At 41.2% G+C, this 15714-nt stretch overlaps 1 protein-coding gene and 1 pseudogene across 4 annotated transcripts in view; one reads left to right on the top strand and one right to left on the bottom strand.

The window, feature by feature from the left end:
• Positions 1–15714, top strand: part of Lclat1 (lysocardiolipin acyltransferase 1) — a 127904-nt gene that overhangs the window by 73347 nt on the left and 38843 nt on the right. For all 4 annotated transcript variants that reach the window (XM_021149522.3, XM_021149525.3, XM_021149524.3 and 1 more), the window contains 2 exons: positions 498–644; positions 10461–10577. In XM_021149522.3, coding sequence (XP_021005181.1) covers positions 498–644; positions 10461–10577 — 264 coding nt within the window. The remainder of the gene's footprint in view (positions 1–497; positions 645–10460; positions 10578–15714) is intronic.
• LOC110283974 (UDP-glucuronic acid decarboxylase 1-like) lies at positions 2944–6451 on the bottom strand (annotated as a pseudogene).

Raw genomic sequence — 15714 nt, 5'->3', positions numbered from 1 at the left:
GTAGCTGGCGAGTGTCAGCTGACCCTGCGCCCTAGCTACCCCGGTGCTTTTCTGACCGGAAGAGCTATTATAGAATTCTTATGTGACGTGAGAAAATTCTTTGCTTACTACTTGATAACAGTAGTGCCTTGATAATAGTGGCAAGCTATGGCTTAAAGGAGGTTTTAAAGAATTTATCGAGTGGTACTGCACACCTTTGATCCCAGCACACAGGAGGCAGAGGCAGGCAGATCTCTGAGGTCAAGGCCAATTTGGTCTACAGAGTGAGCTCCAAGACAGCCAAGGCTATACAGAGAAAGAAGCCCTGTCTGGGAGAGGTGAGAAAACAACAATTTTGCAAACCCCAGTATTTCCAATATTAGTACTAAATATATGGTATGTTGTAGAATGGTATTATAGTGTAAAACAATCGAAGACCTGAAAGTTATATTTAGTTGTATGTGAATATTGCTATTGAAGTTTGTACAAATGCTTGTCATTTTTTTTTTTTTTCCTAGGCTGGGCCATGCAAGTTGCGGCCTTTATCTTTATTCACAGGAAGTGGAAGGATGATAAGAGCCATTTTGAAGACATGATTGATTATTTTTGTGCCATCCATGAACCACTACAGCTTCTCATTTTTCCAGAAGGAACTGACCTCACAGGTAAGGTAGGCTGGATTTAGGTTACAGGATTTATAAACTTACATACCACTAGTCAAATCTCCTACCGTGTATGTGAATATCAACAAAATGGATGGACAACACCCTAGGTCACTCACTCAGTTAATGGTTCCCAAGTCTGACCTGACGATACAGTCCTGAAGTTCCATATACTCAGAATGATGCCTGCAGATTACAAGTTTAAGACCAGCCTGAGCAACTTCGTGGGTCAGTGCCTCAACACAGAATGACAAGATGGCTGGGAATAGAGCTCACTGGGGGACTGTTGTGAGGCCCTGGTTCCAGTTACCAGTGTCATGGAGTGAGGGGAAGACCAAAAAGAAAACAAAGTTGAATATATAATTGTATAAATTTTATTATAAAAACCTTTCAAATAAGTAAAATATCACACTCAAATTAACTAGAGTGAAATTCTGTACAAGTCAGTTGAGTACTGTTAAGATAGGTTCAGGATGAGATCGGGGAAACCCAGTGCTGTTAGGATAGATGTTCAGGATGAAAGCGGGGAAGCTTGACAAGAATTCAACATTTTTAGTATCAAATGTATTTTAGACAAGTTATTTCAGTGTATAAATATATTATTAAGTCAAATGCAACTTTTATTCTTTGAGAATTTCATATTTGAATATAGTTTACTTTTTACCTCATTTACTTCCCACTCTTCCCTGTAACATAGCTTCCAGATCTGCCTCCTTTCCTCATCAAAAGCTGGGTGTGATGGCTTAAGCCTATTTGTAATCCCAGTACTTGGGAAGCACAGGCAGAAAGCTTGTCACAGGGTCAGCCTGAGCTCAGTGAGCCCCAAGCCCGCCTAGGCTGATAAGTAAGGATGTCTCAGAAACAGTTTAAAGCCAACCAGTAAAACAGCCGCTGCCTCACCGACCCAGGACTTCTGTTTGAACTTATTATGAATTGGATTTATTATGGGCAACCACAAGAGGTCAATATTTTTCATGTTCATAGTCCTAGAAATGACTTAAAGTATTTATATTTTAAGCCTTATAATATATCCTTCAAATATTAGCCTCTATCTTTACATAAACTGAATTCCAAAATGATATTGAGGTAGAATTAATCTCTTCTACCAGTTCTGTATATTCTCTTCCAAAGTATTTTTTTCCTATAAACCATTTATCCTTCAAGTTCTTTTATATAAGAAAAGAATCTAAAAGTAACTAATTTTAAATCTTATGACCTTTCCACTGATACTTAAATTATCTCCCTACTACAAAAAAAGCTTTGTCTCTTGAGAAAAATCATTTATACTTGTGTTGGAGGTGGGGTGCAGAAGTACATATTTGGAACCTTTCTACTTCAGCAAATAAAAACAAGATTAATAAAAACACTACATAGTCTGTCCCATGTATTAAAGTAGTGTTTTTACAGAGCAGACCTAACATGAATGAATGCAGAGCTTTTCTGGTTGATGATTAGAGGACTCTGGGACGACTTATGGAATTAGAGGGAGCTCTGTAGAAAAATGCCAAAGGGGCCCTTTCTCCAGTGTGATAAACCATTCCTTCAAAGAGTGATTCAGCAGGATGTGAGAGGGTGGTGTGGTATGCTGTATGAGGGGACACAGACTGAAGAGGGTGGTGTGGTATGCTGTATGAGGGGACACAGACTGAAGAGGGTGGTGTGGTATGCTGTATGAGGGGACACAGACATAAGAGGGCATAGAATGAAAGACAAAATGGGCAAGTTGTATGTCAAAGAGGAATATAAACTTATCTTCCAAGACCTGTAATATGCAGCACAACACAGTAGTGATTTCAGATATCTTAGATCAAGAACCAACAGGGATGTTTCAAAGTCAAATTTGCAACCGAAAGCTAGACTTTCAGAAAACTCTGAATTAAAAAAGAACTACAAAGCTTTCCAACAGAGTTCTTTCATCCCAGATAAACCCTGGTGCCCCACCCGCCTGACAGTGCCTCTTGGAATTTTATTCTTTATGCATAGTGTAACGTCTCGTAAGTACCCACTTTTATAAATTGGCATTTTCCATCCCATTTAATGTTTCTTTTCAGCTTCACAAAGAAACCAGGAAATAAAACTGTCAATGACACTTGCAGCATACACGCTAACAGCAAGATAAAAACCTGGAAATAGCCGAGATGCATCTAGGCTGTTGTACATAACAAAGACAGATTTTAAAAGTGCAAGGCAAAGTCTGCAGATTTCAAGGGAGCCTTTAGGCTCATCAATGTCTTTAAAGCAAGCTTCAGAATAAAATTTCAGTTTGTTCTTCATGACATCTGTTTAAGTCTTAAAAAAAAAATCCCACAAAAGTCCACCTCACATGGGTAAAAACAGAGTCTCATATCCTAGGGCTATCTCAGCTGTGGCGCATCTGGCCCTTCTTCTCTCTGGCGGGCTTGGGTTTAGGGATGTACTGGTTCCTTCTGGAAGTAATGGATGGCTTTGCTCAATCCTCCTTCTAGTAGAACCACAGGTTCCCACCCCAGCATCACTTTTGCTTTTTTGATGTCTGGTTTTCTTTTCAATGAGTCATCCTGGGCTTCAGAGAGAAACTGAATTTCACTTCCACTACCCAACAAGGTTCTTACTTAACTGAGCAAATTCCAGGATTGTGTGTTCTGGATTTCCCAAGTTGATAGGACTGCTGAAGAGGCTGTTCATCAGTGCTACTAGGCTATTCACCAGATCACTAACGTACTGGAATGCCAGTGTCTGAGACCCAGATCCATATACTGTGAGTGGCTCTCCTTGTAGTGCTTGTAAGATGAAGTTGCTGACAACCCGTCCATCATTCCTGTGCATTTGTGTCCCAAAGATGTTGAAGATCCTTGCTACCTGTACTTTCATACCTTCCTGCTTCATGTAAGCATAGCACATGGTCTCTGCAACACGTTTGCCCTCATCATAGCCTCGGGTTCCTATGGGTTTCACGTAGTCCCAGTAGTCTTCACTTTGAGGGTGGACCTCAGGATCTCCATATTCCTTGGAAGTGGAGGCTAGGAGCAGACAGGCACCCATGTGCTTTGCCAGTCCCAACATGTTTAGTGTTCCAATTGTATTAGTCTTCAGTATCTTAACGGGGGTTGTACATGTAGTGTGGTGGGGAGGCTGGAGATGCCAGATGGTCATCTTCGATGTAGAGCAGCTCGAAGTTCTCATGGCCAATCTAGTGTTCCACATTGCTCTTCCTGCCTGTGAAGAAGTTGTACACTACAGTCACCTCGTGACCATCTATCATGAGTTTGTCAGTTAAATGGGAGCCCACAAAGCCTGCATCTCCAGTGATCAAAATTCTTTTCTGGCCCTTTTCTGATTAAAAACAATAGTCACAAATAATATAAAATACATTGGTGTGACTCTAACTAAGGAAGTGAAAGATCTGTATGATAAGAACTTCAAGTCTCTGAAGAAAGAAATTAAAGAAGATCTCAGAAAATGGAAAGATATCCCATGCTCATGGATTGGCAGGATCAATATAGTAAAAATGGCTATCTTGCCAAAAGCAACCTACACATTCAATGCAATCCCCATCAAAATTCCAACTCAATTCTTCAATGAATTAGAAAGGTCAATCTGCAAATTCATCTGGAATAGCAAAAAACCTAGGATAGCAAAAACTCTTCTCAAGGATAAAAGAACCTCTGGTGGAATCACCATGCCTGACCTAAAGCTGTACTACGGAGCAATTATGATAAAAACTGCATGGTACTGGTATAGTGACAGACAAGTAGACCAATGGAATAGAATTGAAGACCCAGATATGAACCCACACACCTATGGTCACTTGATCTTTGACAAGGGAGCTAAAACCATCCAGTGGAAAAAAGAGAGCATTTTCAACAAATGGTGCTGGCACAAAAGGCGGTTATCATGTAGCAGAATGCAAATTGATCCATTCCTATCTCCTTGTGCTAAGGTCAAATCTAAGTGGATTAAGGAACTCCACATAAAACCAGAGACACTGAAACTTATAGAGGAGAAAGTAGGGCCTCGAAGATATGGGTACAGGGGAAAAATTCCTGAATAGAACAGCAATGGCTTGTGCTGTAAGATCGAGAATTGACAAATGGGACCTAATAAAATTGCAAAGCTTCTGCAAGGCAAAAGACACCGTCAATAAGACAAAAAGGCCACCAACAGATTGGGAAAGGATCTTTACCTATCCTAAATCAGATAGGGGACTAATATCCAATATATATAAAGAACTCAAGAAGCTGGACTCCAGAAAATCAAATAACCCCATTAAAAAATGGGGCTCAGAGCTAAACAAAGAATTCTCACCTGAGGAATACCGAATGGCTGAGAAACACCTGAAAAAATGTTCAACATCCTTAATCATCAGGGAAATGCAAATCAAAACAACCCCGAGATTCCATCTCACATCAGTCAAAATGGCTAAGATCAAAAATTCAGGTGACAGCAGATGCTGGCGAGGATGTGGAGAAAGAGGAACACTCCTCCACTGTTGGTGGGATTGCAAGCTTGTACAACCACTCTGGAAATCAGTCTGGCGGTTCCTCAGAAAATTGGACATAGTACTACCGGAGGATCCCGCAATAACTCTCCTGGGCATATATCTAGAAGATGTTCCAACTGATAATAAGGACACATGCTCCACTATGTTCATAGCAGCCTTATTTATAATAGTCAGAAGCTGGAAAGAACCCAGATGCCCCTCAACAGAGGAATGGATACAGAAAATGTGGTACATTTACACAATGGAGTACTACTCAGCTATTAAAAAGAATGAATTTATGAAATTCCTAGACAAATGGATGGACCTGGAGGGCATCATCCTGAGTGAGGTAACCCAATCACAAAAGAACTCACACAATATGTACTCACTGATAAGTGGATATTAGTCCAGAAACTTAGAATACCCAAGATATAAGATACAATTTGCTAAACGCATGAAACTCAAGTAGAACGAAGACCAAAGTGTGGACACTTTGCCCCTTCTTAGAATTGGGAACAAAACACCCATGGAAGGAGTTACAGAGACACAGTTTGGAGCAGAGATGAAAGGATGGACCATCTAGAAACTGCCATATTCGGGGATCCATCCCATAATCAGCTTCCAAGCGCTGACACCATTGCATACACTAGCAAGATTTTGCTAAAAGGACCCAGATATGGCAGTCTCTTGTGAGAGTATGCCGGGGCCTGGCAAACACAGAAGTGGATGCTCACAGTCAGCTATTGGATGCATCACAGGGCCCCCAATGGAGGAGCTAGAGAAAGTACCCAAGGAGCTGAAGGGATCTGCAATCCTATAGGTGGAACAACAATATGAACTAACCAATACCTCCCCCGGAGCTTGTGTCTCTAGCTGCATATGAATCAGAAGATGGCCTACTTGGCCATCAGTGGAAAGAGAGGCCCATTGGTCGTGCAAACTTTATATGCCTCAGTACAGGGGAATGCCAGGGCCAAGAAGTGGGAGTGGGTGGGTAGGGGAGTGGGTGGGGGAGCGTGTGGGGGACTTTTGGCATAGCATTGGAAATGTAAATGAAATAAATACCCAATTAGAAAAATATGAAAAAAAAAAACTTTACTGGTGGGTATTTCTGGTTAAAACTTTTTTCCAAATCTCTGATTTTCTCTCTTTATGGTTCAACAATCTCTTCAATCTTGCTTTCAATCTTTAATTCACCATTTTCCTGGATAGGCCTGTTGAGCATAAAACTCATGCTAACAAAGTCGCCCCAAACAGAGGCAGCCTAGGCCAACAGTGTGATGCCCAGCAGAAGCTTCATCCTCCTGAGGTTGACTGAAGAGACAAGGCTCTGCAGCCCCTTGCTCACCATGCCCTGGAACCACAGGGTTCTGGGGCCTGCTGGGCCCGCCCACCCACAGCACAATGCACCACAGCCCAAGCCCTGCCCCTGTGTGCCAGCACCCTCCCCCCACTCCCTCACCCCCACCCCTCCTCCCATGCCCATCTTCCTGCTAGAAGCATGACTTTTTAAAAATTTCTTAGATATTTTCTTTATTTGCATTTCAAATGTTTTCCCCTTTCCTAGTTTCCCCTCCAAAAATCCCCTATGTCTCCCTCCCTCCCCCTGCTCCCCAATCCTACCACTCCCATTCCTGGCCCTGGCAATCTGTGATACTGGGTCATAGAACCCTCACAAGACCAAGGCTCTCCTCCCACTGATGACCAACTAGGGCATCCTCTGCTACATAGGCAGCAAGAGCCATGGGTCCCACCATGTGTTTTCTTTGATTGGTGGTTTGTCCCAGGGAGCTCTGGGGGTACTTGGTACTTCATATTGTTGTTCCTCCTATGGGGCTGCAAACCCCTTCAGCTGCTTGGGTCCTTTCTCTAGCTCCTTCATTGGGGACCCTGTGTTCAGTCCAATGGATGACTGTAAGCATCCACTTCTGTATTTTTCAGGCACTGGCAGAGCCTCTCAGGAGACAGCTTTATCAGGCTCCTGTCAGCAGGCTCTTGTTGGCATCTGCAATAGTGTCTGAGTTTGGTAGTTGTTTATAGAGTGGATCCCCAGGTGGAGCAGTCTCTGGATGGTCAGGCTGTAGACCAGGCTAGTCTCAAACTCAAATCCACCTCCCTCTGCCTCCCAAGTGCTGGGATTAAAGGCATGCACCACCACTGCTGGGCTAAAACCCTAATCAAACCTTTTATATTCTGATTTCAGTTATGAATCTAGTTTGCTTGCATACTTTTAAATTAGTGTGTTTCATGGCTTTATATACGTTTTGTCTGTGTACACTATTATTGTTTATAACGTCTTGTTAAGGGGAGAAGTATATATTGGGAAATTAAAAAGCACAGAAGTATACATAGAGGCTGCTGTAATTCCCTAGTCCCTGAAGGAACATGATTTGAATTTTTAGTTCATTTTGCTCATCACTTAGTCACAGATTCTTACATACACGCTCACATTCTTAGAAATGTATGTGCACATACGTACCAGCTCCTTTATAACCTTAAAACCAGCAAAGAGAACATGTGTTTTGTGCCCATTTTATTTCTTACTTACATTTTAATCTTTCATATCTTTGGACCTTTGAGCTGATTGTGCAGTTTATATTGTATATTCGGGTTTTTAAAGAAAGAAATATTTAAGGAGAGAGCAGGGTTTGCTTTAAGGGAGTGGTTTTTGAAACAGCAGACCTTGCAAGTTCAGATTGGGCCAGTGGTAGTCCTGGGAAGAGCAGCAGTTGAAACCTAAAAGTGGACTCGTACAGCAGGCATCATCTTCTGTGTAGCGCAGGTAAGGATACCCTTGTTTCTAAAGCAGTTGATTTACATGAAACCCAGTCACATTGTGCAGTAAGTAGTCTGCCCTATCAAAAAGTACCTTTACCAAAATCTCTAGAATAAAAGTTTGTACCATCCTAGTTTCATTTTTGATGTGATAAACATCTTAACTGAAAGCAAGTTAGTGGAGAACTGGGTTTACATAACCTTACAATCCTGGTAACAGTCCATCACTGTGTGGAAGTCAAGGCAGGAACTTGAAACAGCTCGGTCACATCCAAAGTTAGCAGGGGAAATAAATTCACCCTTGCTTGCTTGCTTGCTCTTAGCTAGCTTTCTTCTCTCTTACATTTTTCATGATCCCAACTATAGGAAACGATGCCACCCAAAGTAGGTGACAGACATGGGGTCCATGATGTGAAATTCATAAAGAGCCAATAAAAAGCTAAAATTTTTTAAAGGGAAAAGATAAGGCAGGATGGGAAGACAGTAAAAGAAGGAAGCAGGGTGCTAGCCTCTAAGGTGGTCAGGGCCAGCCTCTCTGAAGTTTCTGGTAAGTAGGAACTGTGTGTATGAGGTAGAGACTTCATCTGCAGCAGAAGGCGTGGGTAACGGAGGAGCAGCTGCACAAGCTGAGGTTGGAGCATGCCCAGTTGGCTTGAGAAACTCAGAGTGGCTAGCGGTCCCATGGGTGTGGGTGGAAGGAGTGGGAGGCTGCAGGGAATGAGCTGACAGGAGGCTGTGGTTGGAAAACGGGATGCTAGTGCAGTTACTAATAATGATGGTCTGGGAAGGGGTGGGTGAAGTGAGGGCCGGAGCATCACCACACTGATTTGTCTCATAGTGTGTCCCAAACTGTACATTTTAGAGTTGTGTATATTTGTCTCCACATGTACATCAGACTTGATTTGCACGTGAAAATCACTGCAATGGTCACTGACCCTGACCGCAAGCTGATGAGAGGTTGCATCTCTCTGATGTCTCTGGGCTCCTCGTCCCCTTTAAGGTCTACAGCTGGCTGCAACAGAAATGCTGCCACTAGACTGCCCATGCCCAGGACATTCACAGCAGATGCAGAATAGCTTACTGATTTCCATGTCCAAGGTCTTTCCTTGTATTGTTGGGAGAGCTGTGGGCATTTGACTCAGTGCCTCTGATAGAAATGACACAGCGCCTCCTGTAAGATTGTGTTGTGGGATGCATCTGTGGTTGCTGGAGGGCTAGAGAACTCACTGATCTTAAATTTATTCCTAGGAAAGTTGTGTTTATATAGATACATTTTTTGTACTAGTCTGTAAATTTCCAAACAGAGCTGAGAATTACATGTCCTAACATTTGCTGTCATCAGAAGGTATTTCATGATCTCTACTAGTCAAGGCCAAATTTTTGAACACTTTATTTTCCAGTTGTATTTGCTGAGTAACGAGTTTGGTTCTTCTTGGAATTTGTAAAGTGACCTCATGGAATGGAAAAAGAAGTTATTGCCAACAATTGGAACATATACTTGTCTCTGTAACTATATTCAGCCAAATCATGTTCAGATGTTTGTACATGATGTGCTAATCATCTGTCTCTTTTGCTGTGCAGTGGTTTTGGTTGGTAATATTAGCCACTCTGTGCTTGAGCAAGGCAGATATTTTATTTTGCTTTCAAAGCCCAAATTACTGGATAAAAAAAAAAATGTTGATTTGATTGCTAGTTATTTCTTCAGGGTGTCTAGATCTTGTATTTTCTTAATTTTTCATTTTATTAGTCTTTTACATTTAAATTGTTCTTATTTCAGGATTTTATGATTATTAGTGCTGCTTGGGATTGAACCTAAGGCCTTGCACATGGTAGACAAGTGACCTATTGAACATCCTCATCTCACATAAAGATGATCTTTAGTGAAAACTTTAACTAATTAGTTTTTTGTTTTTATATCTCAATTTTCATTTCATATCAGTTTTTTTTTAAAGCCACCTAAGTAATTTTAAAGTTTGGGATATAAATTTAAGGATATTAAGGCTTATTCATAACGTAAATTTACATCTGTCTCTATCAACCTATCTATCTACCTACCTACCTACCTACCCACCCGCCCACCCACCCACCCAACTTCAGATATTTGTAAGGGATTATCTTAAATATTTGCATTGTGGGGCTGGATAAATGACCCAGTGGTTAAGAGCATTTGATATTCTTGTAGAGGACCTGATTTGGTGCCTAAATCTGTAACTCCAGTTCCAGAGGATCTGATGCCCTCTTCTGGCCTCTTTGGACACTGCACACTGTCACACAGACATGCAGACAAAGCACTCATACACATACTCAGAATGTTTGCGTTGTCTTTGTATACTGTGTAACAGCAGAAAAGTGCCTTCTGGGCATATGCAGGGTCTCACAGTGTAGTGGCTGGCCTGGAATTCACTGTACACTAAGCTGGTCGTGAACTCCTGTAAATCTGCCTGTCTCTGCCTCCCGAATTCTGTGATTGAAGGTATCACCATCATGCCTGGTCATAAGTGTTATTTTTGTACAAGAAATATTTAACGTTTTTCCTTAGCTTTTACCTTATGGCTCCTAACAAACAGTCTAATCTTTTTGTCTAGAAAATAATAAGGCTAGGAGTAATGATTTTGCTGAGAAGAACGGACTTCAGAAATATGAGTATGTCTTACACCCAAGAACCACCGGCTTTACTTTTGTGGTGGACCGCCTAAGAGAAGGTAAGTTCTGATCTTAAAATGTATGGTTTGAAATAAATGTGACACAAATCGCTGAGCTGTATATGTATATCTGACGTGTAGTGAGCCATATAAATCCAATGACCTGTGACAAATAGTCACCTTCCTCTTGTATATGTTTCATGTCATAAAGTTGCCTGTGCCTAACATGAAAGGCCTTGAAACCTTAAGTAAGAGGAGGTGTCTTTCCTTAAATGACATCACTGTTCTTGGAGTCTGATGTGCTTTAAGATACAAACTATAGTTTGCTAAAATGGAGCCTTTTGCATCTAAGTACCATGATTTTGAAGAATTATTTGCTACCAGCCTAGAATCACATTGGGATGGTAAGACCAACCCTGTCTATGGTCAGTTTGGGCTATTTTTGAAATTCTGTGATTATAACTACTAAGATGTGGTCTGTGGTCTTGACTTTTGTGTTGCCAATGCCTACTGCACGCCTCTGCCATCAGCTTATAGATGCTCGTAAAGGTGGAAGTCTTTGTCTCTGTATCTGTGCAGAATGGCACGAAGGCATTCAGGTAGTGAGCCTGTGTTCTCACTCCTCTCTCTCCTCTAAATTAGACTTACTCTTCTCAGTCCACAGTATGGTTTCTATTTCATGCATTTAGTCATTTCTTTAAAGGAATATGTGACACTGGGAAGCTAGCACATTACTGTATTTCTTAGTTAATAGAAAATGACTTTTACTCATACAATTATCCTAAGTACAGACAAGACAACAGAGATGGTTTTATAGTTGACTACCCATCTAGAAAATATGTACTAGCACCCCGCTTAACTTTGCTGCACACTTGAGAAGTGTATATTGCCTAGTCGATACTCAGAACACTAGTCAGGAGCCACACGTAGTAATTAATGGTTCCCTGCCAGAGCTGGTGACTGATTCCCACAGCCAGTATATCATTTAAAAGGGCAAAACCAGATGATGATTCTGCTTATTTCATTTAGAATTGTGGACTAGAAACCTATATACTATATTGAAAAGAAGAAACGTGTTGATGCTTGTTAAAGCAGCAACAACAGCCACTAACATTGAGTTTTTACAAGTGTGGGGCATTGCACTGTTTGTAGTGTAAAGTTTACTTCCTCTTTAGAAGCCTGCAGAACAGTTCTTATGTAGCACAGAGCAAGGGCAGACAGCAAGGGGAAGAAAGTCATCAGTTGCTGGACAGTGTGAGACTGAGTAGCATATGCTCTCGTTTATAGTATGGCGGGAGTTAGTCTCCAAGCCACAAAGACACCTCAGCACGAGTGAGCAGTGTGGTTTTAAGAGAGGATTGAAAAGAAAGAAAGGCAAAGGATAATGGAAGGGTAATGGTCTCGGGTAGGTGGGATGCTTCAAGGTGACAGCAGGAGCAGGCATGGACTAAGGAGGCACACTACAGTGTTGAGAACAGACTTGGTCTCTTGGCAGAAGCGAGATCTGTATCAGGGGCCACAGTAAAGAGGGTCTAAGAGGCCACTGAGTCCAAAGCATTCTTTTTTTGTTGTTTTTGTTTTTGTTTTTGAGACAGGGTTTCTCTGTGTAGTCCTGGCTGTCCTGGAATTCACTTTGTAGACCAGGCTGGCCTCGAACTCAGAAATCCTCAGAGAGCAAGCATTTTTTAGCTAGAGCAGAGAGAGAACAAGGAAAGGAGCCCATGTCTTTCTTTAGACTCTGTTTACCAGGGCTGAGAATACTTGGCAATGTGACACTAACTATGTAATGTTTTACAAGTAGGTTGTTTGCAACAGTAACCACAGGGTTTGCCCTGAGTGCCTTCCTTTGTACCATCTGTGTACATGGTTTATCATTCTGCTAGAGTCTTTCTTTTTGGGGGATATGGAATCACCCTGCAAATGAGAATAATCAGCATTAGTTGTGTTGACTCTTAAAATATGCCAGAAAGTGGTAAGTACAAGCTATTTTCCTAGCATGCTTCTCAAAACATTATATATTATACTCATAGGTCCTTGTTACCGTCAAGTCATACAGGCTCCTAATAACGGAAACTTCCATTATACGAGTGTGTGTGTGTGTGTGTGTGTGTGTGTTTAAAAATGGAAATAAATAATCCAGTCTCAAAACTAGTTACCACCCTAGGGGAAAGAAATTTCTTTTTAATTATATGTTATAATAAAATGTATAATGTTATCTTCAGCCTTGAAATCACTGTCCCCAAACACTATTCATCATAATGTCTGGTGAGTTATAATTTTATTATAGATGATGCTATTGTAATAATTATTTTCACCAGGAGGAGGCACAGGTGTGCACATTTGAAAGCACTGAGTCTTATTGAAACAAGTTGAAATTAGGCTAGACTACCCAGAGTAAGAGATAAAAAACATTTGTTTCAGAGTATGATCCAATTTGAGATATGATTATCTTCAAGAAGTTTATCGTCTTAGTGGTTAGAGATAGGAATGGTACACATTGAAAACTGTCTACATTAACATGCATGTTAAGTGTTAAGTTTTATGACATACAGTATGCAGAAATTTTGCTAAATAGTACCAAGTGTTCATGTGAGAGAGTCCTGTGGTCTGAAATGCTCACGTGAGTGACTCCTGGAAGAGGCTGAGTTTCTCTTGAACACTGGAGACGGAGCTGGATAGGCAGAAAAACAAACATTCATGGCTGAGAAGGTACAAGAAAGGGCCAGTGTGGCTCAAGTAGCCACCTTGCAAACAAAATATTATTTAAAATTTGATACCTCAGGTAGCCATAATGTTAGTCTATTAATAGATGGAATCATCATACAAATTGGCCCAGCTATTATTATTTAGATTTGAAATCGGTATTTTTTTTTAATTCAGACCAGTCCAAATTTCTGTTTATATGTAGCTCATATGCATAAATTCTGCTTAAGAAGAAATGAAGGACATAGCCTTTCCATGAATCTGGGTGTCACTGAGTTAACCACTAAAGAAAAAGTAAATTCTCACCAGGTAATCAGGATCAGCACGCTTGAACAAAGCCCGTCAGTTTAATCAGGAAGAGAGTTGCCGACATAACGATAGATTTTATGCATATGTGGTACCTGACGGACCTGTGTCTGGCCCTCTTGTATCGATCACTGTAGCCCTCCTTGGCTATGACAAAACTGTAAGCAACAGCAGTATATTCATAGGCAGCTTGGCTTCAGCAACATGAAAGTCCTTTAGCTTCTTGAACTTGGCCTGATTCATGCCTACCTGCTTACAGTTAATCTGTTTGTTGTAGTGGCATTGTATAGGGAAGGAGTCAAGCCAGCATAGGTCCCCACCCTGTGCAGCACATACTCCATTTATTTTAGTCAGTGAGCCTCTCCTAGGATGGAATTTCAGCCACCCTGCTCAGCAGTGTGGAAAGGAGGGCAAAGAAGACAGGCAGGCGTGCAAACAACTGAGCTATCGGGGCACTCAAAACCATGCAGCCTGACCTTTCATGGCGCCTTTCTTAATTGTGTGGGAGCCATTTATAAATATGTCAAGACTTTCCCCTTATGTTTAAAGTGTGATTGTACAGTAGACCTTTGATATTTGCAAGAATATGTTCTGGAACCTGTGCTGCTTCCCCGCATTTGCAGATACCTTTGCAGATTAGCAGTTGGCTTTCTTTTGAGGTCAAGTCATAAGGAGCAGATCCTGTCTGTTGATTTTGGTACATAAGTGCACAACACTTAAGAGAACAATGAGTGGGGTGCGCACACAGCCCACCTAAGTGACGTAATTAACATTCTGAAATAAATGCAGCAAAAACAAAGAATGAAAACGAAGAAAGAACCTGAGCTTTTTACTGTGGACAGATCCTGCCTGTATCTTTTTAATGAAACAGTTTATGGCAACCCTAGAAAATGATAGAAAGCTTATATTTTATAGGATACAGCCCTTTAACATTTAGCAAGTGCCCTTTGTGTTCCAGGCCTTGAGTTGTACATGTTTTTCCTTTCCTTCCTTTGCTTATCCAGTCAAATCAGCTATGGTGCTTTTACAAGGATAGCTTCTTAGTGCCTGGCCCAGGCTTGCAAACTCAGCCTGGAGCTGCCATACCTGGCTTCATAGTTCTCAAACCACTGTCGTATGTGCCACCCAGTTCTCCCAACCGAGCCATGTGCCCTACGTGTACAGACAGGCTGCGCACAGCAGCTTGTCTAGGCCCTGTGGCTTAGTAGGAAGATTGTAATTCCAAGTTCGGTTAGTTTCATGCTAAAGCTCATGCACTTATCAATGTACGTTCAGGGTTTTTCTGTTAGAAATACTACAAAAGATTGTTCCTTGCTGCAGCCTCCTTCACCAGATAGTTTACTCTGAGCACCTTGAATGTGTTATAAATTTTGTTTAAGTGTGTGTGTGTGTGTGTGTGTGTGTGTGTGTGTGTGTGTGTAAAACATTCTTACCTTAAAACTTAACACCAGTTATCCCTGGTGTACTATACACCAGGTTCTTCTTGGAATGACTGCATTATTTGCCCCAGGTACCGTGATTGTTACTGTGCCTTTGCTTTGTATTGTATAGGATAGTAGTATATTGTAGAGGGTAAACAGTTGGAACTACACCCCACATCATATTGCAAGTGCCCATTCTTCCAAATTGGGCTCCATTTCCCCTTGTTTTAGCCATTACCTCTCAGATATGCATCATAACTTTACATAGGATTTCTGTCTATTAAAAATAAGGTATTTGTTATTATAAAAAGCACATTTATTATTACAAGTAGGAAAATTAGTTATAAGGAAGAAAAGAAAGTCACCCATGGCATTAAGCATTTGCCCCCGAGGGACAGTCTTGCTCTTCTGGCTCCTGCTTCAGCATGTACACACAGTGAACATGAGGGTTCAGTCATGCATCTTGTTTTATAATGATTTTTAAAATTACAATAGTTTGTAACGTGTTTCTCATTTGTTCTCAGAGCACATGCACTCTGCTCTGTCAGACAACCGTTGAACTGGATTCCAATTTTGCTATCATTACAAATACTATCACATGATTATCCTCTGATGGTCAGTTTCCTTAGCCTAATTACCAATGTGTGTAAGTTTTCTCAAGGCTTTTGAAAAACTCTATTTGATCCACTGAGAATGCTTTGGGGCTCTCTCTTACAGACACGCCCACATACTACCGTCCTCTGTTCTTGCCTCTGACTCACCTGCTC

This window comes from Mus caroli, unplaced genomic scaffold (genome assembly GCF_978045245.1).
Source record: "Mus caroli unplaced genomic scaffold, Mus_caroli_1 scaffold_18, whole genome shotgun sequence".
Classification (NCBI taxonomy): domain Eukaryota; kingdom Metazoa; phylum Chordata; class Mammalia; order Rodentia; family Muridae; genus Mus; species Mus caroli.
The sequence above is the reverse complement of the archived record's forward strand: the minus strand, read 5'-3'. Positions and strand labels throughout refer to the sequence as shown.